Below are 27,926 nucleotides of genomic sequence, written 5' to 3'. Positions count from 1 at the left end.
CTCCAATATGTCCATCCTTGCTTCCTTTTCAAATTGGTGACCTCTTTTTAATTGTTGTCATATACATATATGTATCCTAAATATAAAATACAACCTGCTCTAGAACTCTCAACAGTGGAACCTAAAATGGCTGAAAGACACTTAAGGAAATGTTCAACGTCCTTAGCCATCAGAGAAATACAAATCAAAACAACTCTGAGAGTCCATCTTACACCTGTAAGAATGGCCACGATCAAAAACACTGATGACAACTTATGCTGGAGAGGATGTGGGGTAAAGGGAACACTCCTGCATTGCTGGTGGGAGTGCAAACTGGTACAATCCCTTTGGATGTCAGTGTGGTGATTTCTCAGAAAATTAGGAAACAACCTTCCTCAAGACCCAGTAATACCACTTTTGGGTATATATCCAAAGGATGCTCAATTGTGCCACAAGGACATGCGCTCAACTATGTTCATAGCAGCATTGTTTATCATAGCCAGAACCTGGAAACAACCTAAATGCCCCTTGACCGAAGAATGGATAAGGAAAATGTGGTACATTTACACAATGGAGTACTACACAGCAGAAAAAAATAACATCTTGAACTTTGCAGGAAAATGGATGGAGCTAGAAAACATTATTTTGAGTGAGGTGACCTAGACACAGAAAGACAATTATCACATGTACTCACTCATAAGTGTTTTTTAAACATAAATCAAAGAAAACCAGACTACAAATCACAATCCCAGAGAACCTAGACAACAATGAGGACCCTAAAAGAAACACACATGGATCTAATCTACATGGGAAGTAGAAAAAGATAAGATCTCCTGAGTAAACTGGGAGCATAGGAACCATGGGAAAGGGTTGAAGGGGAGGGGAGAGGTGGGGGGAGCAGAGAAAAATGCATAGCTCAATAAAATCAATAAAAAATACAACCTGTTTAGTTTGTATAATGTTACTCGAATGTATGTGTTCAGGGCTGACCATTTGATACTGGATAATTAATTGGTGTGCTCTTCCCTGGGGAAATTTACAATCATTTTATAAAGTACTCTGGTGATTCAGAGTAGCAATGATAAAAATACCAATAATACAGGTCATTTTCTGTTTATCTGGTTTATTCTAATTTCACGCTGTCTATGGTTTTGTTTGTCACTCTCATGACTTTTAACATAAGTCTCTGTATGTTACTTTTCTATTGCTGTGATAAAACACTGTGACCATGGCAACTTATAAAAGTAAGCATTTAACTGGGCTATGATTCCAGAGGGTTAAGAGTCCATGCTGGACGACAGTGAAGGCACTAAAAGTTCCAAGAGGATTAGATAGGAGAAAACTTGTGTTTTAAACAAACGGTGCTGAATAAGTGGCTAGCACATGCTAAAAAATGAAGCTGCATTCTTTTGCACACCATATGCAAATATGAGAGCCCAAAGGAATTGTTTGGGGGAAAAAAGACAAAAATCCCTGAAATAAATAAAACCACAAAAAGGAAAATTAAGATAAACAAGCAAAAGACGAGTAAGACAAAAATCCCATACCAAACAAAACGTTACATCCACAGAAAAACAAAACACCAAAAACTCAAAACCAAAAAACTCATGGAGTACATTTGTGTTGCCATGGGGCCTGCCCTTGAGAGTGGTTAAAAAATAGAGTCAACAAGGCAAACCAGAACACAGGAGTGTTGCCCTTGCAAGTCATTTTTACAGGTTTGGCACTTGCACTGGAGTATGGAAATGTGGCCTTTGGGAGGGATTATGTCAACACTGCAGTTTATGTACAACATCTGCTCTCCTCCTGGGAGTCCAGAGTTTGGGGATATGCTGGACAGAGGCTGTTTACATGACCAGTCCCAAACAAAAAGCCTGGGTTCTGTGCTGGGTCTTTAATTAGCTATTCTGCTCAGCAGCACTTACGCTGTAACATGGCACTGGAGGAATTGTAATGCATCCTATATGGTTCCGCTGTGCGAGCACTCTAGAATCTTGTGTGTTTTTCCATGGGCTCCACTCAGTGCACCATTTTCTTTCCTGATTTTGTTATCCTTTAGTTGTACTAATCATACCTTTATGATCATATGATTAGTCCTGTGACTCCTAGTAAATTTCTGAGGCTGGAGATGGTCTTAGGGAGTCCTCCCTCCTAATACAATTATAGCCCCAAATTTAAGAGCTAACGCTATCTTAATAAAATCGTTAAAATATAGCATATAGTCCAAAATAGCATTACATTTTTGTGGTGTTGATTTAGATAACAATTTCTTAGATGTGAATGACATGAGTAAAAATAGAAAATGGAAGGTAAAACAGAAGTCTTTAGTTCTTCCAAGAACATAAGTAGAAATGAAAAGGAAATCCACAGAAGGAGAAAATATATGCAAATCACATATTCTATAAGGATGCTGTATTTAGAATATAAAAAGAATCGTTGTGACCCAAAAATGTAAAAATCCCTATTTAAAATGGATAAGGAATCAGCGAAAGGCAAAGTAAAACTACTTTGACATTCTGAGTCATTGGTTAATTGGCTATCATTAAGAAAACAGTCTGATGGTGGTGGTGGTGGTGACGCACACCTTTAATCCTAGCACTGAAGAGGTAGAAGTAGGTGGATCTCTGTGATTCCGAGGCTAGTCTGGTTTATAAAGTGAGGGCAGCCAGGGATATACAGAGAAACCCTGTCTCAAAAACAAAAACAAAAATGAAAAAAACCCCAAAATGTTCAAGTGAATGAATAAATAAATAAATAAATAAATAAATAAATTCTGGCAAGGATAATGGGATCAACCTAGATGCCTACCAACTGATGAGTGAATAATGAAAATGTGGAACACACACACAATGGAACTTTAGCTGCAAAGAAAAATGAATTATGAAAATTTGTAGGAAATAGATATGACTGGAAATTATTGAGGTAATCCAAACTCAGAAATACAAATACTGCATGTCCTCTCTTATATGAGTCTATCCTATCCATTAGTGTTTATATATGTATATATGTGAATGCAAGTACTTTAGTTAGGTATTTTTTTCACAGCGACAGGAAATTAACTATACTCTGAGAGAAATGAAAATACACAGTTTTGGTTAATTTTGTGTCAACTCAACACAAGATAAGAGTCATTTGGGAAGAGCGAATCTTAATTAAGAAAATGCTTTTGTAAGATTAGGCTACAGGAAAGCCTGGAATGCATTTTCTTAATTAGGGATTAAGGGAGGGCCCAGCCCATTGTGGGTGGTGCTATCCCTGGGCAGGTGGTCCTGAACTATGTAAGAAAGCAGGGTTAACACTCCTTGGGAAGAAAGCCAGTAAGCAGCACTCTTCCCTGCCTCCAGATTCCTTGCTTGTTTGAAATCTCGTCCTAACTTCCCTCAAGAATGAACTGTGAATTGTGATGTAAATTTAAATAATCTTCCCTAAATTGCTTCTGGGCATGGTATTTTATCATAGCAATAAATACCCTAAGACACATACCTATGTAAAAATCTGTACATACAGGTTAATAGCAACACTGTGCATAAAACCATTCAGATATCCATGAACTGATGAGCAAACAGATAAAGAGAATGTGGTGTAACAATACAATGATTATCATTCTGCAATAAAAATGAATGAAATAGCAATATTTATGACTATATAAAGAACCCTGAAAAAATTATGCTAAGTAAAAGAGGAAATTTATTGGTTAAAGTGATTATTTGACAGACTAAATTCAGAAATAAATACAAAATAAAGGATTATAGAAATACTTTCCAAGAAAATAACTTCTCTTTTTTAATTTCCTAATTCACTAATGCCGTCATTATTAACATGAAAATCACAGAGCTGGCAAACTCCTCCTTATTTAATGCCGGGTTACTCAAAATATTAAAGTTACTCAAAATATTATTTCCAAAAGATCTCTTCTTTGTTTAGCCCAAATTTCTTCAGTTTGAAAGAAATTGAATCATAACTTGTTATGATTTAAACCAGACAAATATATATGATAAAAGTTCATTATATGTATAAGAAAATATCATAGTAAAATTAATTATTTCATAGTGACGGATGGAGATAGAGACAGAGACCCTCATCAGAGCAAGGACTGAGCTCCCAAGGTACAGTTGAAGAGCAGAAGGAGGGAGAAGCAAGGAAGTCAGGACTGCGAGGGGTGTGTCCACCCACTGAGGCAGTGTGCCTGTTCTAATGGGAGCTCACCAAATCCAGCTGGACTGGGACTGAACGAGCATGCAATCAAATTGGACTTTCTGAATGTGGCTGACAATCGGGGCTGACTGAGAAGCCATTGATAAAGGCACTGGGACTTGTTTTTACTGCATGTTCTGACTTTTTGGGAGCCTAGTCTATATGGATGCACAGCTTCCTAGGCCTGGATGTAGGAGAGGGGGGCCCTTGGACTTCCCACAGGGCAGTGGTCCCTGCCCTCTCTCAAGCAGGGAGGGGGAGTGGGAGGGGAATGGTAGGAGGGGAGGAAGTGTAAATTTTTGAATGGAAAAATAAAAAAATGATAAAAAACCAAAAACCCACACAAGAATAAAACAAACAAAAATAAATATAAAAACAGAAAAAGTAAAAAAAAAACTTCCTAAATTGTGAGCTTCATCGAATAATTTCCATTTTGTTCAATGTTGTATCTCCAGTGCATGACATAAAGTTGGCATTTAGTCATATTACTTCTTAGAGGATCAGCCACAACAGAGTAACTTTGAAACTTAAAAGTGCATCAGAATCCCTAAAGAGCTTATTAAAACAGATTGTTGGGGCTTAGCCCAGTCTTTCTAATTCAGTATCACTAGGATACAGATCAAAATTTGGTTTTTCCTTTTTTTAAAGAATTATTTTTTATAAAACAATCTTTTCTCATTTTATATATCAATCCCAGTTCCTACTCTCTCCTCTCCTCCCGCTCCCCCCCACCTTCCCTCCATGCCACCCCCCCCCATCCACTCCTCAGAGAGGGTAAGGCTTCCCATGGGAGTCAACAAAGTCTAGCACATCGTTTTGGGACAGGATTTTTCAAATACATTACAAACTTATGTTGATGTGGTTTAGTCCACTGTCTGATGCACACTTTCATCAGTTCAAAGAATGAATATATACATAACAAAAGTTTTTAATTGATTATTTTTCTGAAATAAAAAAGAGGTTGGAGTTGAACTCCCTTTCCTACCTTATTAGGAAAGAAACAGACCACTCCCTTTTATATGGAGTTGATCTATAGTCATGTTAGTTCAAGATCAATTTGTTTTTAATTATTTATTTTTTAGTTTTAGATTTATTTTATGTGTATGAATGCATACCACAGGAGTACCTGAAAGTTAAAGATGGCTGTGAACCACCATGAGGTTCTGAGAATGGAGCCCAGGACTTCTGCAAGAGCAACAGGTGTTCTTAACCACTGAGCCACTTCTTCAGCCCCTAATTTGTTTTTTTGTATATACTCAAATACTTTCTTATGATCCACATAACAGCATATCAAAGCACTTGTGAATGTAACATGAGATAACACAAGATTAATTACCAGAAAGGACGGTGACATCAAATCTACACCTGAGGGATGACCATCACTAGTCTATAAAAGAAATTGAGAAAATAAAAAATTTAGAGAGGCAAGGCAACAATTATTTGTTTTAAAAAATATTATTATTAAACTACAGACAATTTAAGTAATTAGCCAGCATGTTATAAAAAAGCCAATAAAGTATGTTTACTTCAAATGCCATGGCAAAGAATAAAATAAGTAAAAACTACCCTGAAATATCTTCACCTATAAATTAGAATACTGGGAACTGGCAGAAAAAAATACAAAATACCAGACAGGCAGGTAAGGATGGAAAGCAAAATGTTATAAAATAAGAAAGTAATGACAATCTAGGCTCTCTATCCTCTATATTATAGCCCTAACAATTTGGGCCCCTTTGAAGACCTATAGGTAGTAAATACGTAGGAAAAACCCTCAGGTAGCTGGAAAGGTCACGTTTACCATCACTTTCATCTAGCTGGCATCATGAACTTTTGAGTTCCAATCACATAAAGAATTTATAAATAATACTGGACATCTATAAAAGTTATAATGTGAGCTGGGTGTGATGTTACATGCCTTTAATTCTAGAACTTTGGAGGCAGAGGTAGGAAGCCAGCCTGGTCTACAGAGTTTACTCCAGAACAGCCAGGCTACATAGTGAGACCTTTTCACAAGAAAACAAAATAAAACAAAACAAACCCCAAAACTATTGTCACTGTCAACCAAAACTAGGATCATTAATCACATCGATGAAGAACTTCTCAGCACTAAAGCTGTCCTTTCCACTTCCAAATAGGAAAAAGGTCAGGTAATTAAAATTTCCTGGCAAAAACTGTAACATGAACACTTGTTTAAAAACAGAGTAGCTTCTTTTTTTTCCTCTTAAACTATTTTTGATATTTTCATTTTATGAGTATGAATGCGTTTTGCATACATGTATGTCTGTATACCACATGCATACAGTACCCATGGAGGCCAGAAAAAGGTGCCAGGTTCTCTGAGGCTGGAGTAACAGATTGTAAGACACTATATGGGTGTTAGGAATTGAAGCCAGGTTTTCTGGATGAGCAGCCAGTGCTCTTAAGCACTGAGCCATCTCCCCAGCACTATCTTCTTATTACATCTTTCCCTTGTATAAAATATGAACACCAGAGGATATTTAAGGAAAGCACTCAAGTTTCCTTCAAAAGTAGGCTTCAAGCACTGGCATATTCTCCTAAATGGTTTCAGAGTCCCCTTTTAAAAGAAACAAAATATCTGTTTTGCCTCTTCTATCAAGGATATTTTGAATGTGTAGGCTATTATAATTCTACTTTGAAAGCAGAAGGGGATTTTAAGTCTTTCTTAAGAAGTGCTATTAATAAGTACAGAAATGATCTCTACGAGTATAGTCTTTAGGTCATAGGCCCTAGGAAAGAACTTACTACTGTCATCTGTCTAAATGGGCATAGCATCAAACTGCCCCCTAAGTACTCATGTTCATTCCAAGATTAGTGCAAGAAGCTTCTTTTTACAGTAGGTGGTGGTTAATATAGAGACCCACATCTGGTTATCATGAAGAGAATAAGAGACCGCGGAGTGCTCAGCCCTAAATGGGACATCTATATTATATATACACTCTCAAGGCTCAGGAATCACTGCAGAAGAGAGAGTGGAACAGTGTTTTCCAGAAATGACATGGCTGTTGCACACATGAACTCATAGCATGCATAAAATCAAGTCTGCCAAAATCTAAGCGTGGAAAGGGAGGGGCTCAGAAACTCCACTCTCAAATGAGCTATTGGTAGTTGATGGCTGCTGGGGGAAGAAACGTCAGTTCCCTTTATGGATGTGGTCCCTAAAAGGCTGCTCATGCTTCAGTAGACAGCCCTACACCTTCCCACACATAGCACTACTCAGTGGACTCAATGGGTTTGAAAAAAAGAGTACATGAAGTTTGTGAGAGGAAAGCAGAGGGGCATATGGAGAAGGTGGAAGGGAAGGACTGAGGATCAGACTTGATCAAAATGTACTATAGGCACGTGCAAAATTCTCAAACAGTAAAAAAGTAGCGCTACTAGAAGGGATTAAATTAGCACCTTCTCAACTTGGAGACCTTAAAAGACTATGATTTCCCAGAATTTTAAAAGCTATTAAGTATTTCTTTGTCTAACACACCAAGTCATCCATTGTTTCCTACAGTGAAAGGCCAAATCGTTTGGTGACTCCTATTGATTCCTAGTCCTGTGCAGCTGTTCCTCCTCTTCATATATTTGTATCATTTAATGGTTCTCTCTTATAGTAGTAAGAAAGCCTATTTTGTGTTAAAAATCTCATAAAACCATCCTGGCACTTATTTTTATGGTGTTTGGGATGAAACCCAGGGCTTTGCACATGTTAACCCCCCAAAAGAGATTAAAAACAAAGCCTTCATCTAATCTGGTATTCTGTCTAGTACTTTTTTTTGGAGACATTGTTTCTCTGTGTAGCCCAGGCTGTCCTGGAACTCTTTCTTTATAGACCAGGCTGGCCTTGAACTCAAAGATTCACCTGCCTCTGCCTCCTGATTTCTTGGGATAAAGGTGTGCGCCACCACCACCTGGCATACCATTTTTTTTAAAATTTTTGAAGGACTAATATATTTTCAAAATTTACGTGTATGCATGTTTTACCTTCATGTACATATTGTAGTATTATGTGTGTTCCTGGTGCTATAGGCTATAGGCTATAGGAGCCAGAAGAGGGCACCTGATACTCTGGAACTACAGTTAATGACAGGTGTGAGCCACCATGGATGTACTGAGAACTGAATATGGCAGCAAGTATTCTTAACCACTAAGACATCTCTCTGGCCCCCATTTTAAAAAGAGATTTCTTTTTATTTTATGTCTATGAGTATTTTCTCTGCATATACATTTGTGTACCACGTGCATGCAGTGGAAGACAGCACCAAATCTCCTGGAACTGGAGTTACAGACGGTTGGGAGCCAGTCTGTGGGTGCTAGGAAACAAAACCAGGTTCTCTGCAAGAGCAACCAGTGCTCCTAATGCTGAGCTGTCTCTCCAGCTAGCTAGTCTTAGAAGCAGGAAGTCTATCACTTTTATAAATAAAATCCATTATAAATTGCACATTACTTGTAATAAGGGAACCCAGGGTTTCTTGTTATCTGTCGCCAGTGACATTCCTCCAAAAATTAAGTCATTTGATCCAGAAAAAAGGGAAAGCTATCGACAAATAGTTGCTATGAGGGAAATCCCATGGCTCGTTATTACTCGTGGAAAGCTCATAATCATGCATGCTGTATGGAACTGAAGAAAGGTTAAAATAAGTTTAAAAAGTCTTTGTTGTTTCACCTGACTCTCAGTAGAGACAGACAGTCTACGAAATTCCACCTGAAAAATAAATGGTTCGAGTTATACTGAGGATATAAAGCTAAATAAATCATTCTAACAAAGTTTGATTCTAAAATAATGTTGTGGTTTTGATTTTGTTTTTGGACAGCATCTCCAGGATTCTGGACAGGCCTTCATCTTGCTTCCTAGCTGAAGCTGTTGCACCGTGACCTCTTGCTCCTCCAACCTTTATGCCCTGCATGTGGGGTTATAGGCTTGCACCACCATGCCCAGCTAAGAATATTATTAATTATGACTACATCAATATTTTTTAGGTTATATATTACCTGCTTTATCTCACTTTTTAACTGCATGATTCCAGTTCGTTCTGTTTTTGTTGCTCCAACAGCACCAATCTCATGGATGGAAATAGCAGGACTCACATTTGAATCAATGGGACGAACTGTACAGAATGAGAGATAAAAAGAAGAATCTGTCTACTTTTCTTTGCCATGTTAAAAAGACTTAAATGTGCATCTTCCTTTTGTTTTTAACTTAAAAAATCCTAGTGCAACCTTGCTGTTTCAGTGTAGTTCTTGGACCAGTACCATTAGCACCACAGGTCCCATATCAGGCCTACTAATTCAGAATCTGCATTTCAGAAATACTTCCAGCCGGAGGAGTATTATTTTCTAACTTAAAAAATTTATTTTTATTATTTTTATTTGTCTGTGTGCATGCATGCACATGCATGCATGTACATAAATGTATGCCATGTATGTGCAGAAGAGGGAGTTGGATTCCGTGGCTGGAGTTAAAGGCAGTTGTGAGCTGCTGTACACAGGTGTTGGGAACTGAACTTGGATCCTCTGGATGAGCAGTAAGTACTTGTAGCCACTGTGCTGTCTCTTCAGCTCCTGCTTTCTAACTTTTGTGGCGAGTGGAGGAACTCCTAAGTGAATGAAGTCCTGAGTGAATGTGCTGTTGACACTGGCATGGCAAGGTTTCAATACCTCAGCCCCATGGGTGTGAGTGTCAAAGCATTCCACAGGTGAGGGTTAGAGGGATAGAAAAGTCTTCCTTGGTGATCTGAATGTCAATATTGATAGTGTTTGCAGAAAATGTCCACCTTAGTTTTTTTTCCCCAGATGTTTACAGCCTTAAGACTGTTCCTATGGAGATTTAGCTAAACCTGCCTTCTTGTTCAGTTGTGTGAACCTCTCGGTTCTACTGTATATAGTAAATATAATGAGCTTTGGGGATGCTGTGGTTTCTCCGTCAGAGCCCAATCCGCTGATTTCAGCTTTTCTGTGTGTCTGTACATATTTGTCTTTTCTTCACTACCTCATCACCCCAGTCAGATATGTCCCTGGAAACCATGCAAGGGCACAACAGACTTAAAAAAACAAAACATGCCGAAGTCTGGCCATCCTGTCTTGAAAAAATAACTCAACATTAATAATTAAATATAGGAGATAATCCTTTTTTTTTAAAAAAAAACTTTGTTAGGTTCTTGTTCTTCTTCTTTAAAAGAATAATGCTTCAAAAACCCAAAGTACACACTGGTTTTGATTGACACATGCTGTATGTATGTGCTAAAGTAAAGCTTGCAGTTTCAGTGGTATATAAAATTAAAACCTGTTAATAAAAATGTAAAAAGTGCACATGAAGATAAACTTGTAAAAGACTCGTAGAGATATTAGAATTTAAGGTTGAAAGGATACACTGGATATGCTGCAACTGCAAACATACACGTACACCCATAACATTACCCGTTTTACTGAATTACTGCCAATTTGAATATAATAAAGATTCAGAATGGATTTTTAGTTGTGTTCCTGACTTAGGATAATAAAAGGTAATTTATTACATAGTTAAAGAAACATGAGGGCCAGTAAGATGGCCCAGCAGGTGCAAGCACTTGCTACGAAGTCTGATGACCTGAGTTCAATCCCTGGGACCCACACGGTGGAAGCAGAGAACCAACTCCTGCATGTTGTCCTCTGGCCTCCACACACGTGCTGTGGCGCCCCTCCCCCAACACACACAGACAGACAATAAATAAGTAAGCGCAAATAAAAATTTTAATGAAACATGACAGCTATTAATTTACTTAGTTGTCATATCATTTAAGGAAAAAGAAGAGCTACATATATGCTTGTATTTTTCCAAATCTTTTAAAAAAAAGTGTGTGTGTGTGTGTGTATGGTATATGTATGCGTGGGGGGGGGAGAGAGAGAAAGCAAACATGTTGCTAATGGTGTGCATGTGGAGGTCAGAGTAGAACCTTAAGTGTTGGACCCTGACTTCAACCTTGTTTGAGACAGAGCCTCTCTTAATCAATGATGCATATGCCAGGCTAGCTGGCCATAAGCTTCTGAGATTCTCCTGTCTCTTCTTCCCATCTCCCCTGGCAAGTTTTGTTTTGTTAATTTAACAGAAACTGGAGTCATCTGAGAAGAGGGAACGTCAATTGAAATAATGCTTTCAACAGACTGTCTATTGGGCATTTTCCTGATTATTGATGTAAGAAGGCCCAGGATATTGTGGGAAGGTGGTATAAAGAACTGACTAAGCGTTCACCCACGGATACAAGGGGACGGATCTAATGAGAGCTCACCAAGGCCAGTTGGACTGGGACTGAACGAGCACGTGATCCAACCAGATTCTCTGAACGTGGCCGGATTCTCTGAATGTGGCTGGCAGGGGGTCTCTCTGAAAAGCCATTGACAATGACACTGGGACTTGTTTCCTCTGCATATACTGGATTTTTGGGATCCAGTCTGTTTGGATGCTCACCTTCCTGGACCTGGAGGGAGGGGGGAGGAACTTGAACTTCCCACAGGGCAGGAAATCCTGACTGCTCTTAGGGATGGAGAGGGAGGAGGAGAGGGAGTGGGGGGAGTGGGAGGGTGTTGGGAAGAGGGGTGGAAATGGAAACTTTTATAAATTAATAAACTTTTATAAATTTTAAAAAAAAGAACTGACTAAGTGAGCCATGAGGAGCAAGTCAGTGAGTATCATTCCTCCAAGGCCTCCACTTCAGTTCCTGAAGTGCATGGAAACCAAATAAACCTATTCTTCTACAAGTTGCTTTTGGTCATGGTGTTTACCACACTGATCTAGGTAAACTAGGACAAGAGTGAGCTAGAATTACAGACACAAGCTACTGAGCCCAGCTTTTGTAGAAGTGATAGATCCAAACTCAGGTCATCAAGTGTGTGTGGCAAGCACTTTACCCACTGAGCCATTTCCCCAGTCCAAAATCTTTTCTTAAATTGAATTTGTCTTTTAGTTTACAAATCTTGTTTCAAAAGATAGCTTTGTTTTTAAATGTTTTATACATTTAAGCTTTATTTATTTATCTGGGAGACAAGATCCCCTCTGTTAGAAGGAAAACATCCTAAAATGGAAAATTAAAATGAAATACCCTGAAGTATAATTTCAGTGCTTGGGTCTTACCACTTCGTTCCACTCCAAACTCTTTGCCACTGAGGATGTGATGCAGGAGGTTCTTCATGGCAGAAGGACTCAGATTCATCAGGCCCTCTGTGGCTTCTTCAGCTAATGAACAGAAATGCAGGCAGAAGGAATTTTAGTTTGCCCACCATATCCTCCTTATTTTCCATTCTCTCCTTGAAACAGGATCTCAATATGTAGCCTAGGGTAGTCTTTTTTTTCTCAAGACATAGTTTCTCTGTGTAACAGCCCTAGCTGTCCTGGAACTCACTCTCTAGACTAGGCTGACTTTGAACTCACAGAGATCCCCCTGCCTCTGCCTCCCAAGTGCTGGGATTAAAGGTGTGCACCACCACTGCCTGGCCCAACCAAGGCTAGTATGTCATCCTCCTGCCTCAGTCTGTAATGTGACAGAATTGCAGGCACATGTGACAGAATTGCAGGCACATGAGAAACCACACTTAGTTTCTCACTTGGATGTGCCCTCTTGTCTCCTCTTAGATGGGGATTAGACCCTCTATTTCCTTTCATAGGATTTCTAAGTCACTTACTTTAGAAGATGCAGTTACAGAATAAATTTCTAACACCATACAATTGGTTATTCATAAGCACCACATTTTTAATTATTTAAGAACTGACTACCTAGATTTTAGATTAGGTTGCCCACTAATTTCTTCTTCATCCTATTTCCACATTGCTGGGTAACTCCATACAGTTTTTATTTGAGGGTGAGAAGAATGAAGGCTATCAAGAGGAATGGAAGACATTCAGAGAAAAGCAAGGAATGTATATGCACACACTGTTAAACTGAAAATTTCTCGGAGTATATGGTTAAAAAAGAAGAGAGGTGAGTCTGTGAATTTATGTGAATTTACTAAGAATACTGAAAATAACTTGAACATGTTCTTCAATATTATTCGTTTACTAGGAGCATACTACATTGTAGAGGACCGCAACCACATTCGCCATTCCAAGATGGCGCTGACATCCAGTTCCACTGCGCGGTGAACAGGATAATGCGCATGTGTTGGCAAATTTCCAACGCTGTAGTCCCTGCCTCTCCCGAGGCGTCATCTGGGATGATGTGCAGCTGACCAATCTGAGAGTGACACGTCCGAGGCGGGGACTGTTTCCTATATAAGGGCTGGGTTCGCCTCGCTCTGGGTCTCCGCCATGTTGGCTTATGCTCTCGCTCTCAAGACGCATTAAAAAGCTGTTCTGCAGAAGGATCCTACGTGCCCTGCGTTGTTCTTGCTGGCAAGACAGTAGTGCGGGACATCTGGTGCCGAATCCCTCGGGACGCTGAGGGACCCTGACAACTGCTCGCACCGCCGGAGACCCCTTGGACACAAGGAGGATTCAGAACTGCAGGTCTGTATACTCAGAGAGATATGGCTTTTCCTGGATTTTTCGGTTTTGGGCTTGACTTGTTTCCGCATTGGGAAGGTTTCGTAGGGGCCTTGCTACCTCTTTTAGTAGTCCTCTTATTTTTTGCCAAAGATTGCTTAAAAGACGAATCCTGCCAGGCGGTTGCTGCAACGGAGGAAGTCCAGGATAGCATTTCAGAAACTGAGTACAGTGAGAGGTTAGGTGCGCGCACAGTCTCAAATAAGGAAAAAGGACCCTCCAGTGGTTTTAAGAAAATAAGAATGGGGGAGAGGACTGACTTACAAGGTCGAAAGATTTCTGGAACCAACAATAAGAAAAAAGGAAAGGACAGTAGTTTATATCCTCTGCAGGAGCTTGAAGCTCTGCAAATTGAAAGTGACCATGAAAGTGAGCATGAAAGTTCTGGCTCAGGAGAAGAGGTAGAAGAACTAGATACAGAGGAGGAGGCAGAATTAACCAGCGGTAGGGCCATGAGGTCATCCCAAAGGGCCCATCCACAGGTCCTAAGGGAAGCCTACCCATTGCTCATTAAGAGTTTACAGCTATGGGGTCTTCAAATAGCTGCTGAGAAGGTCCAGATTACAGACACTGGCCAATTCTTAGGTTCTGTTATTCTTCCTGAAAAGATTCTACCACAAAAAATAAAAATTTATAGGGACGATTTGCGAACATTAAATGATTTCCAAAAGTTGTTAGGAGATATTAATTGGCTGCGACCGTTTTTAAAAATCCCCTCTGCTGATTTGAAGCCATTGTTTGATATCTTGGAAGGGGATACTCATATTACCTCCCCTCGGGCCTTGACGCCGGCGGCAGAAGCAGCCTTATTACTAGTGGAGGAATCCATTAAGGAGGCACAGCTGTGCCGTATTGATGAAACTCAACCATTTGTTCTATGTGTGTTTAAAACAAGAAAGCTACCCACTGCTGTGTTATGGCAGGATGGACCGTTACTGTGGATCCATCCGCATGCTTCTCCTAACAAAAGTATTGATTGGTATCCAGCTGCTATAGCTCAAATTGCCCTTAAAGGCCTTAAAATGTCTGTTAGTCATTTTGGTAAGCATCCAGCGGTTATGATAGTTCCCTATACCTCCTTTCAGATACAAACTTTGGCCGCCACCTCTGACGATTGGGCAATTTTGGTTACCACCTTTTCAGGAAAAATTGATAATCATTATCCCAAACACCCTCTGCTGCAGTTTGCTGCATGTCATCCCATTGTGTTTCCCCGAGTTACGTCTTCTGCCCCGCTAAAAGACGGGGTGATGGTGTATACAGATGGCTCCAAAAATGGTGTGGGAGCCTATGTTGTGGATTCTAAAATATATACAAAGAACTTTTCTGCCACCTCACCCCAGATGGTGGAATGTATGGTGGTTTTAGAGGTTCTTCAAAAATTTCATTGTCCTCTTAATATTGTTTCTGATTCTGCCTATGTGGTTAATGCTGTTAAATTATTAGAGACTGCTGGAATTATAAAACCTACTAGTACAGTGGCAGCTCTTTTCCAGAGGATACAGGACTGTTTACTAAATAGGAGAGCTCCATTTTTTATCACACACATAAGAGCACATTCGGGGCTCCCGGGCCCCATGAGTTTAGGTAATGATCTGGCTGATCGTGCTACGCAGCTTGCTGCGGTAGCTCTTGCCTCCCCGTTGCAGACCGCTAAAACCTTTCATGATAATTTTCATGTTACAGCTGAAACCCTGCGTAAACGTTTTTCTCTTACCAGAAAGGAGGCTCGTGATATTGTAACCCAATGTCACAATTGTTGCCAGTTTCTCCCTGTCAGACACACTGGCATAAACCCCAGAGGGATTGCGTCTTTGCAAATATGGCAGATGGATGTGACTCATATCACTGCCTTTGGAAAACTTCAGTATGTGCATGTGTCAATTGACACATGCTCTGGCGTTATTCATGCCACACCACTTACAGGAGAAAAAAACCTCTTATGTCATTCAACATTGTCTTGAGGCATGGAGTGCTTGGGGCAAGCCCACATCTTTAAAGACGGATAATGGGCCTGCCTATACTTCTCAAAAGTTTAAACAATTTTGTGCACAGATGCAAGTCACACACATTACAGGCCTGCCTTATAACCCCCAGGGGCAAGGTATTGTAGAGCGAGCACATCGCACACTCAAATCTTATCTACTTAAACAAAAAGGGGGAATATTGAAGGAATTACCCCCGACACCAAGAGTAGCCATTGCCATGGCTCTGTTCACTATAAATTTTTTAAATCTGGACGATAATGGCCAGAATGCTGCAACACGACATAGTTCGGATCCGCAGCGGACCAAGGATTTGGTTATATGGAAAGATGTGTTTTCTAATGAATGGAAAGGCCCGGATCCCATCCTATTGAGATCCAGGGGAGCTGTTTGTGTGTTCCCACAGGACCAGGAAAATCCATTCTGGGTGCCAGAAAGACTGACCCGAACGGTGAGGGGTGACCCACAACACGCGGACTCGCCTGAAGATTTGGCTTCTGTTCCTCCTACCATTTTGCGGATGGATGACAACGGTTACGAAGGAGCAGCGATGGGGGATACTCTCAGCCTTCCTGAAGCCGACACCAGTCAGCCATAGAGTGGCAGTGTTTCCTCGTCTTTTTTTTATTTTACAACCAATAAGACTCTGGGGCTCCCCTACCTTCTATTTATAAGCTTATTGGGTGGGGGTGGGAATGTTTGGAACAGCCCTATGCTGAGGATCAGTGTTTCTCCTCTGGATGGTCTGCTGACTCAAATCCCAAAGTCGTAGGGACAAAGTGTGGTTATTGCACAAGCGCTGGCTGCCCTGGAACAGGGAACCTCTACTGATGTAGTTATCTATGCTGAAGCAGTAAGGTTTATGCCAACCAGCTCCTGCACCCCTAGGACAGCTCTGTCCATTGCACAGGGTGGAATGCTTGGATTAGCTAGCCCTGAAGGTTGTCGAGCTAAAGAGCATCACACAGAGAATGGCCCTCTCTGAGAGATATGTCGCCCTGCATAAGGGTTTCCTGCCGTATATTCCCTTTCCCAGAAAAATGGCAGAGGGCAGGCCGGATAAGTTCCAGGTGTCATGAACCTAGGGGCAGATTCCGTGCAAGCCCATTATAATGTTTCCACTTTGGGAAGTGCGACCTCTATCTTTGCCTTCTGAGGGAATTGCCTTTCTGCAAAAAAGTAAAAAAAAAAAAAAAGGGGAGATGTAGAGGACCGCAACCACATTCGCCATTCCAAGATGGCGCTGACATCCGGTTCCACTGCGCAGTGAACAGGATAACGCGCATGTGTTGGCAAATTTCCAACGCTGTAGTCCCTGCCTCTCCCGAGGCGTCATCTGGGATGATGTGCAGTTGACCAATCTGAGAGTGACACGTCCGAGGCGGGGACTGTTTCCTATATAAGGGCTGGGTTCGCCTCGCTCTGGGTCTCCGCCATGTTGGCTTATGCTCTCGCTCTCAAGACGCATTAAAAAGCTGTTCTGCAGAAGGATCCTACGTGCCCTGCGTTGTTCTTGCTGGCGAGACAGTAGCGCGGGACACTACATAGGGGTCATCATTTTAAGCAATGTAAGTACAAGCAGTTACGATACATAGTACCCAACTTTGATAGGCTGTCTATTAATTTTGGAGGGATAGAACAATATGTAAATTAAAGAAACAATAAAAACAACAAAATATTGTATACACAGGTTAACTGAGAAATATAAGCAGTGATTATTTGGAATTCAGAGGAGACACCAATCTGTAAGAATAGAAATTGATAACGTTTTTGGCCTCAAACTCTGAGATCTGCCTGCCTCTACTTCCCAAGTGTTGGGAATAAAGGCATATGCCACCACCACTCAGCCCTCCTCTGTTTCTTTTCTTTTATTTATGTTTCTTTTGTTTATTTGAGATAGGTTTCTCTGTAGTCAAGGAACTTGCTCTGTAGACTAGGTAAGCCTTGAACTCACAGATATGCATCTACCTCTGCCTCCTGAGTGCTGGGATTAAAGGCATATACCAACACTATCTCACTTCTTTAAAACTCAATTACATGGTCCTCCAGCATGAACTTAATAATAGACAAAAGTTGTGTAGCACGATCAAGGTTAGATAAACCTCTTTGATAAGTCTGCTGTATAGCTTCCTTGGCCCCCAATTACTTTTCTAACTAAAATTGTTATCTTGGCAAATCTATAAATAATTTTCAAGTCTTATTTGTTGTGGAGTATTTGTTTGCACTGTGAAGATATGTCTTTACCAAGGTGCCTTATGATTATTTTAATAAAGAGCTGAATGGATAATAGCTAGGCAGAAAGAGGTTAGGCAGGACTTCAGTGGCAGAGAGGACTCTGGAAAGATTAAAGGCAGAGTTGCCAGTCAGATATGGAGGAAGCAGGATGAACAGTAAGGAGATGAGGTAATCTTGTGGAAGCACACAGATTTAGAAATATGGTTTAATTTAAGTTATAAGAAGTAGTTAGGAACAAAGCTAAGATAAGACTGAGCTTTCATAATTCATAACAAGTCTCCAGGTCATTATTTGCAGGCTGGCGGTTCCAATGAGAAAGTACTACTACTTAAGATATTCAACATGGAGGCTTGAATATCCAAACATAGGGCCCGAGAAAGCTAAGAAAAGTTCTGGACAAGGCCTGGTGGTGGTGGCGCACACCTTTAATCCCAGCACTTGGGAGGCAGAGGCAGGCAGATCTCTGTGAGTTTGAGGTCAGCCTGGTCTACAAGAGCTAGTTCCAGGACAGGCTCTAAAGCCACAGAGAAACCCTGTCTCGAAAAACCGAAAAAAAAAGAAAAAAAGGAAGGAAGGAAGGGGGAGAGAGAGACAGAGAGACAGAGAGAGACAGACAGACACAGAGAGAGACAGAGACAGGGAGAAAAGTTCTGGACAAGGAGCCAGATGTGGCTTCCTAGTGGGCTGGTATTGGGTGTACAGCTCTCGGCCACTGCCTAAGTGCTTGAGCCAGCCTTACAGAACTGAGTGGATCCAGACCAGGGTCATTTGCGGAAGCAGGACTGAACCAGTAACCTAGGCCAGAGCAAGACAATAGTAAGAAAGGGAATTACAGACCAATCTCACTCATGAACATTGATGCAAAAATACTAAATAAAATATTGGCAAATCGAATCCAAGAACACATCAGAAACATCATTCACCATGATCAAGTTGACTTCATCCATTGTGCAACATACAAGAATCTGTCAACATAATCCACCATATAAACAAACTGAAACATAAAAACCACATGATCATCTCATTAGATGCAAAAAAAATTTGACAAAATACAACATCCCTTCAAGATAAAGGTCTTGGAGACAGCAGAGATATAAGGAGCATACCTAAACATAATAAAGGCAATATAGAGCAAGCCAACAGCCAACATCAAATTAAATGGAGAGAAACTTCCAGAGATCCCACTGAAATCAGGAACAAGACAAGGTTGTCTACTCTCTCCATATCTATTCAGTATAGTTCTTGAGGTCCTAGTTAGAGCAATAAGACACAAAAAGGAAATCAAGGGGATACAAATCGGAAAACAAGAGGTCAAACTCTCACTATTTGCTGATGATATGATACTTTAGATAAGCAAACCCAAAAATTCTACCAAGGAACTTCTACAACTCATAAACACTTTCAGTAATGTAGCAGAATGCAAGATTAACTCAATAGAATCTGTATCCTGTACACAGATGATAAATGGGCTGAGAAAACAATCAGAGAAATATCGCTCCTCACAATAGCCACAAATAGCATAAAATATCTCAGAGTAACTCTATCCAAACAAGTGGAAGACTTTATGACAAGAACTGTAAATCTTTGAAGAAAGAAATTAAAGAAGACACCAGAAAGTGGAACGATCTCCCATGCTCTTAGGTAGGTAGAATTAACATAGTACAAACGGCAATCTTACCAAAAGCAATCTACAAATTCAATGCAATTCCCAACAAAATCCCAGCAAAATTCTTCACAGACCTCAAAAGAATGGTACTCAACTTCATATAGAAAAGCAAAAAACACAGAATAGCCAAAACAATCTTGTACAATAAAAGAATTTCTGGAAGCATCACAATCCCTGACTTCAAATTCTACTACAGAGCTACAGTACTGAACACAGCCTGATGTTGGCATAAAAACAGACAGGAGGACCAATGGAACTGAATCTAAGACCTGGATATTAATCCACACACCTATGAACACTTGGTTTTTGACAAAGAAGCAAAAAATATAAAATGGAAAAAAGAAAACATATTTAACAAATGGTGCTGGCATAACTGGATATCAACATGTAGAAGAATGAAAATAGATCCATATCTATCACCATGTACAAAACTCAAGTCCAAATGGATCAAAGACCTTAACATAAAGCCAGCCACACTGAACCTTATAGAAAAGAAAGTGGGTAGTACACTCAAACTCATTGGGACTAGAGACCACTTCCTAAATATAACCACAGTAGCACAGACACTGAGAGAAACAATTAATAAATGGGACCTCCTGAAACTCAAAAGCTTCTGTAAAGCAAAGGACCTGGTCAACAAGACAAAATGACAGCCTACAGAATGGGAAAAGGTCTTCACCAACCCCACATCAGACAGAGGTTTGATTTCCAAAATATACAAAGAACTCAAAATATTGGTCATCAAAAGGACAAATAATCCTATAGAAAAATGGAGTACAGACCTAAACAGAGAACTCTCAACAGCGGAATCTAAAATGGCTGAAAGACACTTAAGGAAATGTTCAACATCCTTAATCATCAGAGAAATACAAATCAAAACAACTCTGAGATTCCATCTTATACCTGTAAGAATAGCCAAGATCAAAAGCTTTGATGACAACTTATGCTGGAGAGGTTGTGGGGTAAAGGGAACACTCCTGCATTGTTGGTGGGAGTGCAAGCTAGTACAGCCCCTTTGGATGTCAGTGTGGCAATTTCTCAGAAAATCAGGAAACAACCTTCCTCAAGACCCAGTAATACCACTTTTGGGTACATATCCAAAGGATGCTCAATTGTGCCACAAGGACATGTGCTCAACTATGTTCATAGCAGCATTGTTTGTCATAGTCAGATCCTGGCAACAACCTAAATGCTCCTCAACCGAAGAATGGATAAGGAAAATGTGGTATATTTACACAAAGGAGTACTACATGGTAGAGAAAAATGATGACATCTTGAATTTTGCAGGCATATGGATGGAGCTAGAAAACATCATTTTGAGTGAGGTAAACCACATCCAGAAAGACAATTATCACATGTCATTTTTAAACATCAATCATAGACAATCATACAAATCACAATCCCAGAGAACCTAGACAACAATGAGGATCCTAAGAGAGACATACACAGATCTAATCTACATGGATAGTAGAAAAAGATAAGATCTCCTGAGTAAATCTGGAGCATGGGGACCTTGTGGGAGGGTTGAAGGGGAGGGGAGAGGCAGCTCAATAAATAAATAATATACAGCTCAATAAAAATCAATAATATTAAAAAATTAGCCACTTAAGGATGGGAAATATTATAATAAGGGAGTTTGTACCTTATATAGTGCTTTAATAATTTTGAATTATTTTAAAGGCTAATTAACAGAGGATGGCAGCTGCTGAGAGACACTGGATTCTGGAAGAGACTGATAAATTAAACCAGCCTATATACTTAGAGATGTCTTGGCTTTATAATGAAAGCTAGGAAATGTGTTGCATTGTGGGAGAGGTTGTGCTTTGTTTCCACAGGAAATGCAAAACCTAAACATCTTCAAAATTATAAAGATCAGGTTTGATGGGGGAGATTTCCGAGGTTCTTGGCTGCAGACATGACGGAGTAAGCCAGGAAAGACTACAGGACTGATGACATATATGCTGATCCCTTGTCATTGAACAGCTCTGAGACTGGATGAGACAGGATATATCTTGTTGGCTACAGAGTCCTCAAGACTCAATATTACATGCCATCCTTTCATATAGATAGACAAATTTCTATAGCAATTTGGCTATAGAATCCAAATATACTTATAAAGTTGACAAATGCCTTTTTACCTGCTCACACATAAAATAAAAAATAATCTTTAGCTGACTTGTGCACACTGCACATTCCATACTTATATTAATGCAGATATGTATGTTACCTTTAAAAGTTTGTGTATTTTCAGAACAAAAAGACCAGACACCAATGAAGACAAGTCGCCCTGGTGATTCAGCCTCTCCGAATGCTTCTGTTATATTTTCCTCAAAGTTCTGCATCCAGAACAACTAGATCTCAGCTGCTAGCTGAGATGGTCCAGCCTCACAGACTACTCCAGCTGGGACTTCAGACAAGGTCTATCTACACTCTCCCATCACACAGAGACAAAATAAAAATTATACTGCTAGCTCTCCCAGGACTTGACCATTATCCAAATTTTCTCAGGGTGTCCTAAAAATGCCATCACCCCAGACAACAGGAAGCAGTCTAGGGAACATGACACTCCCATTCCCAATAGGTGGGCTGGGCAATTTTTGGTTGTTGGGTGGGCTATGGATGTGTGTCATTGTTTAGGGGACTTATCTGCAAGGTGTTACTTGTCATGCTCAGGGAAAAAAACTAAACAAAGTAGTTAGTTTAAGAGATTTTTTTTCTTGAAAAAGTGGGGAAGGAACATTAATCTCAAATATTGTTATGGAGTTTTGTATATTGATACAAATTCATGTTTCTACACTTGTTTAATGTATTGAACCTATGCAGCTCATTTATACATGTAACATAAAAACCAGGCAGTGGTGGCACATTCCTTTAATCCCAGCACTTGAGAGGTAGAGGGAGGCAGATCTCTCTGAGTTTGAGGCCAGCCTGGTCTACAGAGCAAGTTCCAGGACAGCAAGGGATGTTACAAAGAGAAACTCTGTCTCAAAAAACAAAAAAAAAAAGTAACATAAAGTTCTAGTCCTTAAAAACTATTTAGGATAATAAAGAAATACAGGTTAGTAGTTAGTCATCTATACAATCAAATTTATGGTCATGTTAGGTATGTTTTCAAGGTCAGTAAGAGAAATATTTCAAATAGGTAGATGGTCTTCAAACACCTCAAAGATGTACGGATTATGTCACTTAAAAATATTTTGATAACATAAGGCTTTTCATGACAATAAGACATATCTGTTCCTGGCAACACCAATCTACTTCATTAAAAGATGATGGACATTGAAGAACGTTCATGTGAAGTTTGCTTTTACTGTGGTGAAGATAGCCACTGGGCAAGAAACTGCCTTTGCCTTGATTGCTGATATGTATACTGTCCAAATTGGATAAGCAGGGCACAAAAGAAGGTGACTGCTTAACTTTGCAAAGATAGATAGGACAGTTCTTCAAATTTCCTGCTTCACAGAAAAGTCTGTCAGATATTCTAGGCCCATAGGCCAAAGATGGATGCCCCAAAGTTACAGAGGAACCTTGGGTTGACTGTCCAGGCAGCCAGATATTTCTGTTGTTTCTTAGATTTAGAAGTTACTTTCTCTGTACTTCTTGTTTTTTCAGGTAATATTATATCCGTTCAGGTATCTGATGGGGTTGAAGATTAGATAGTTAATAGTTACAGTTTTCCATAGTTATAAAAGGAAGTAAATCAGGTACAAAACTTTGAACTTATCTTACCAAGATAAGATAGATAATAGAGTAGCTTCTTTGGATTTGCCAGATACAAATGAACTCGATGTTGTGAATGTAATTCTTACCTGATAATTGTTCTTATTGTATATACTTTCATTGTGTTAGAGATAACTTTCCTTTTTATTTAAAAAAACAGAAATGTTTCAGAATATTTGTTTACACTGTAAAGATGTGTCTTTACCAAGGCGCCTTCTGATTGGTTTAATAAAGAGCTGAATGGCAAATAGCTAGTTAAGAAGAGGTTAGACAGGACTTCTGGGGACATAGAGGACTCTGGGAAAAAGAAAGGCAGAGTTACCAGCCAGACACAGAGGAAACAGGATGGACAGTAAGGAGATGAGGTAATGAACCTCGTGGAAGAATGTAGAATAAAAAATATGGGTTAATTTAAGTTATAAAGAGTAGTTAGGAACAAGTCTAAGCTAAGGCCAAGCTTTCATGATAATAAAAAGTCTCTGGGTCTTTATTTGCAGACTGGAAATCCTGATGAGAAAGTACTACTACATTTGTTAGATAAGTGTTAATAAAATACTTCCTTACTTGATCATGATCCTGACAGACCATTAATACTCCGATATACTACTCAGTGACTCACATTGATGTCCAGAAGCTTCCTTCTTTCCATCAGAACCACACAGAATACCAATCTCTAAAGCCCTTGAAGCGTCAGGAAGAAATCAGCTAAAAGAACTTGGTTAAGAATGTGGAATGCAGAGTCTACAAGAAGTGGCATTTTGAAGTTGCCATCTTTTTGCTCGCTTAGTTACTAAGAAACACAAGAACAAGACAGTTTTACACAGTTTTTGAGCTATGGATTGTTATAGAATATTATTTTAAGATGTGTTACATTTGTTTTTCTGTGGAAATTTGTAATGATGCAAAGTTGTGTTGCATTCTTTTATGTTGTATTTGTTTAACTCTGTGAAGCTGTGATTCTTTGCCTGTCTAAAACACCTGATGGTCTAATAAAGAGCTGAATGGCCAATAGCAAGGCAGGAGAAAGGATAAGTGGGGCTGGCAGGCAGAGAGAATAAATAGGGGGAGAAATCCGGGAGGGGAGAAGAAGGAGCAAGATAGAACAAGGAGAGGAGGACATCAGGGGTCAGTCACCTAACTACACAGCAAGTCATGGAGAAAGATGTGAAGAAAGGTACACAGAAAGAGAGAAAGATAAAAGCCTGAAGGGAAAAGATAGATGGGATAATTTAAATTAAGAAAAGTTGGCTAGAAACAAGCCAAGCTAAGGCCAGGCATTTATAAGTAATAATAAGTCTCTGTGTGATTTATTTGGTAGCTGAGTGGTGGGCCCCCTGCCAAAAGCCAAAAGAATAATAATAATAAAAAGAGTAAATAATCAACAACAATGGATCAATAAAATGTTCCTTCCTTCCCGTCCTGATTTCAACCTCCATTTAGTCTCCCTAGAAGTGAATTCCACCTACAATTAGTTACTGAATTAAATAAATACCTGAGCATCGAAGAGAGTGAGCCAGTTCTGTTGCCATAACTTGTATGATCAGACCAATTCGAAGTCGGAACATTTCAGCAAAGAGGCCAGGCTGAGTTCTCATGTACATGGCAAGATATACCATTATTTCCTGTGTACGGAATGGATACAAACAAAAGTTACAGCGTCACAATGTCTGTTTTGCAAGTTGTCAGGTCCATTAAAAACAAATACTGAAACATCAATTGCCAGGTTAGGCTTTTTAATGCTGCCCACCTGTGTAAGGATTGAAATGCTCATGTCTCCTTCACTGGCTTCATCTATTAGCTTAGTGAGTGCCTCATATGGTAGAGGTCTAAGGAAGAAAACAGTGAATGAAGACCAAATTCTACAATCATTTAGCCTAAATCTATTTTAAAAATTAAAAACTCAGTGCAAGTCCAAACCACTGCCACAACAGCTCACCAAGTTTGGTTCTCTCACAGCAAAAATTTCACTCATTGCCTCTGGGGCACACTCTTGCCATATTAACATAATTTTCATTTAAAACTCAGCCTCGATGTCTTTCCAGACCAGTCTTTCATTGTTAATCTTTAACACGTGACAATAAGCATAACGGCTACAAAGAAATAAGCTGATGATAGTGCTTGTGCAGACGTGTACTCAGGATGCTTTGTGAGTGCCATTTCCCCTTTCAACTTTAACCTTCACACCTTTGACTCCTTCTTCAGCAGCATGGAGCTGCATCAGTAACAGCCCAATGCTCTAGCCATCTACTTTCTTCTATTTCTTTTTCAGATTATGGTTGCCATTTATGTTGTTAACTCCTGATGTTCTGTGTGTTTTTAGAATGAGTAGAATTAAGGGGTTTAGAAGAAGTCAATAAGAAAAAACAATTAAGTGCTACTTCCTAGAAGCTTTCTCTTTTCATTTGCTTGTATCCCGCCCTTTCCCTGTTCTGCAGCTCTGTATATAAGATGTTATACAAATCAGGACAAGAGAATTGTGATAAGTTCACCCAATTTCTTAAAGCTTCAGAGAAACCTTATAAAAAGCCAACCACATGCCCCACTCACGCAGAGATGGTCTTCTCGCGAGGTTCTGGAGGAAGTCCTACCGTCAGGTGTTTCTGGTATGAGAGAAGGTCTGTGCAGGCCTAGAAAGAGGGAGCAGAGCTTACCTTTTCTAAAATTTTCAGATTTCCAAACATTCACAAATAAAAAGCTAACTGAGTATCAGAAACTTTACATGCAATTGAAAACAATTAGAAGTTGCAGTTGCTTAAAAAACAATTAGGAAATTCAAGGTATCCCCCTGCAGTGCAAAGGCTTGAAGCAAGGATCCCAGGAAAAGTAGGCAGTACCCTACCTTTGTGCTATACTCCCAGCACCGGAGTAGTTTTAAAGTTTTCCCATTTAGATTTTGTGTAAATTCAAGAACTTATTAGTACCTCATCAAGTGCTTCCACCTTCTTCCTTAAGATTCCAGAGATGTATCGGATCAGACCCCAGTGCCGAATTTCACCAACTTTGCCATATAGTTCGCTAAGAAGCTCCCTGACAGTAGCACCCCCTTCTTCATACAATTCAGTGTCCCAGTCAGGTCCTCTGGAATTTTAAAGATGGGAGTACATTAAAAATGAGAAAAATATTTTTTTTGCTGTTACAATGGATATGTCTGTTTTGGCCTTTTTTTTAAGTAAAAAAACTATTTATTAAAAACAATTATAAAACTGTAAGAGTCAATCTGTCAATCTTGAAATTAAATGTTTAAGACACAAATTTTGTAATTTATCTATGCTTTGACACAATGCATTCTTTTACCCACATCTCAAGCTTCAACATCACTGAAAAAGGTTTAAGTTCTGAAAGCAGACTGTATTTTATGAACATTAGAATTGGTTTCTGTTGAAAGGAGACAGATATGTGATTGTTATACAATTACTGTTACACAAATCAAGTTAGAGATATAGAAAGTTATCTGAAATTGGGAATTTAGTATATGATGAATGTAGATTACTTATTAAATGATGTTAAAAAGCATCAAGTAGCTTTCTGGAAAAAGTTGGATCAGTGCCTGTAAATTTAGAATTTACAATTCTAAATGTGTGAAGACATAAATATTAAAATGCTAAAATCTTAAGGGGAATTAGCTCATAATGTGGAAAGGAAAAGGATTTTCTAACCATGAAACATCAGCAGAAGCCACAAAACTGGAGTTCGGTAAGTTTACACATACAAAACAGTAAAGAGTTCTTACTGAAGACAGTATGCAAATTGCAGAACAAATTACAAAACAGGAAAAATAATTGTAATTCACAGGCCAACTCTGCTAAAAAAATTAAAGAAAGAAGTCAAAATAGATAAAGTAAACAACAACAAAGGAAAATTGGGCAAAATAAACATTGGTACCCCATAAATATAGAAGGCAGTCAACTTCACATGTAGTAACAAAAATTAAAATGCATATTATATCAAGATAACATTTTATCAAGCTCTTAAAAAGCCCCCAAATTGATGTGGCTTATCACTTAAACAGTCCCTTGTGGGAGTGAAGATTGGAACAATGCCTCTAGAGGGCTATTTGCAAATTCTGAAAAGAGCCTGGCAGTTCTTACAATACTTAAAAACCGTTACCATACGGCCCACCATTTCTGCTCTTGTGGTTTAACTGTAGAATAAATTCTTTCCATATATATGAAGCAATTTCAGTTAAGAGGTAATTCACCAGAAGCACTGTTTGCTATAGTGAGTGACTAGAAAATACCCAAATGTCTATCATTATTAGGAGAGTTGTCAAATAAATTATAATATATTTAAATAATACAATTTTTCACACCTATTAAGAAAATAAAAGCTAGGCCCCATACTACTGCAAACCACCCTAATGTAATTTATTTAGTCATCAATAAAAAGAAATGGAAGAGCTGGGTATAGTGCATACAACTTTAATCCCAGCATTTGGGAAGCAGAGGTAGGGAGATCTCTGTGAGTCCAAAGCCAGTCTGGTCTACACAGAAAGCTCAAAATCAGTCAGAACTAGATAGTAAGACCCTGTCACAAAAAAAGAAGCATGGAAGAATAAGGGGACTAGTTGAGAAAAGGAATGGGATTAGCAGGATTGGGACAATGGAAGATAACAGGAATTGGGGTGCACATA

General features: G+C 39.4%; 1 protein-coding gene across 4 annotated transcripts in view; it reads right to left on the bottom strand.

Moving 5' to 3' along the window:
• Nucleotides 1-27,926, bottom strand: part of Phka1 (phosphorylase kinase regulatory subunit alpha 1) — a 127,531-nt gene that overhangs the window by 8,097 nt on the left and 91,508 nt on the right. For 3 of the 4 annotated variants that reach the window (XM_087902654.1, XM_087902651.1, XM_087902653.1), the window contains 8 exons: nt 26,218-26,374; nt 25,844-25,923; nt 25,044-25,122; nt 24,789-24,918; nt 12,287-12,388; nt 9,172-9,287; nt 8,846-8,884; nt 5,510-5,560 (listed from right to left, as the gene is read on the bottom strand). In XM_087902654.1, the coding sequence (XP_087758780.1) occupies nt 5,510-5,560; nt 8,846-8,884; nt 9,172-9,287; nt 12,287-12,388; nt 24,789-24,918; nt 25,044-25,122; nt 25,844-25,923; nt 26,218-26,374 (754 nt within the window). The remainder of the gene's footprint in view (nt 1-5,509; nt 5,561-8,845; nt 8,885-9,171; nt 9,288-12,286; nt 12,389-24,788; nt 24,919-25,043; nt 25,123-25,843; nt 25,924-26,217; nt 26,375-27,926) is intronic. The other variant, XM_087902652.1, reaches the window with a different exon arrangement.

Source organism: Myodes glareolus, chromosome X (assembly GCF_982192425.1).
Source record: "Myodes glareolus chromosome X, mMyoGla1.1, whole genome shotgun sequence".
Taxonomy (NCBI): Eukaryota; Metazoa; Chordata; class Mammalia; order Rodentia; family Cricetidae; genus Myodes; species Myodes glareolus.
Note: the sequence above shows the minus strand (reverse complement) of the source record. Positions and strands in the feature narration are given on the sequence as shown.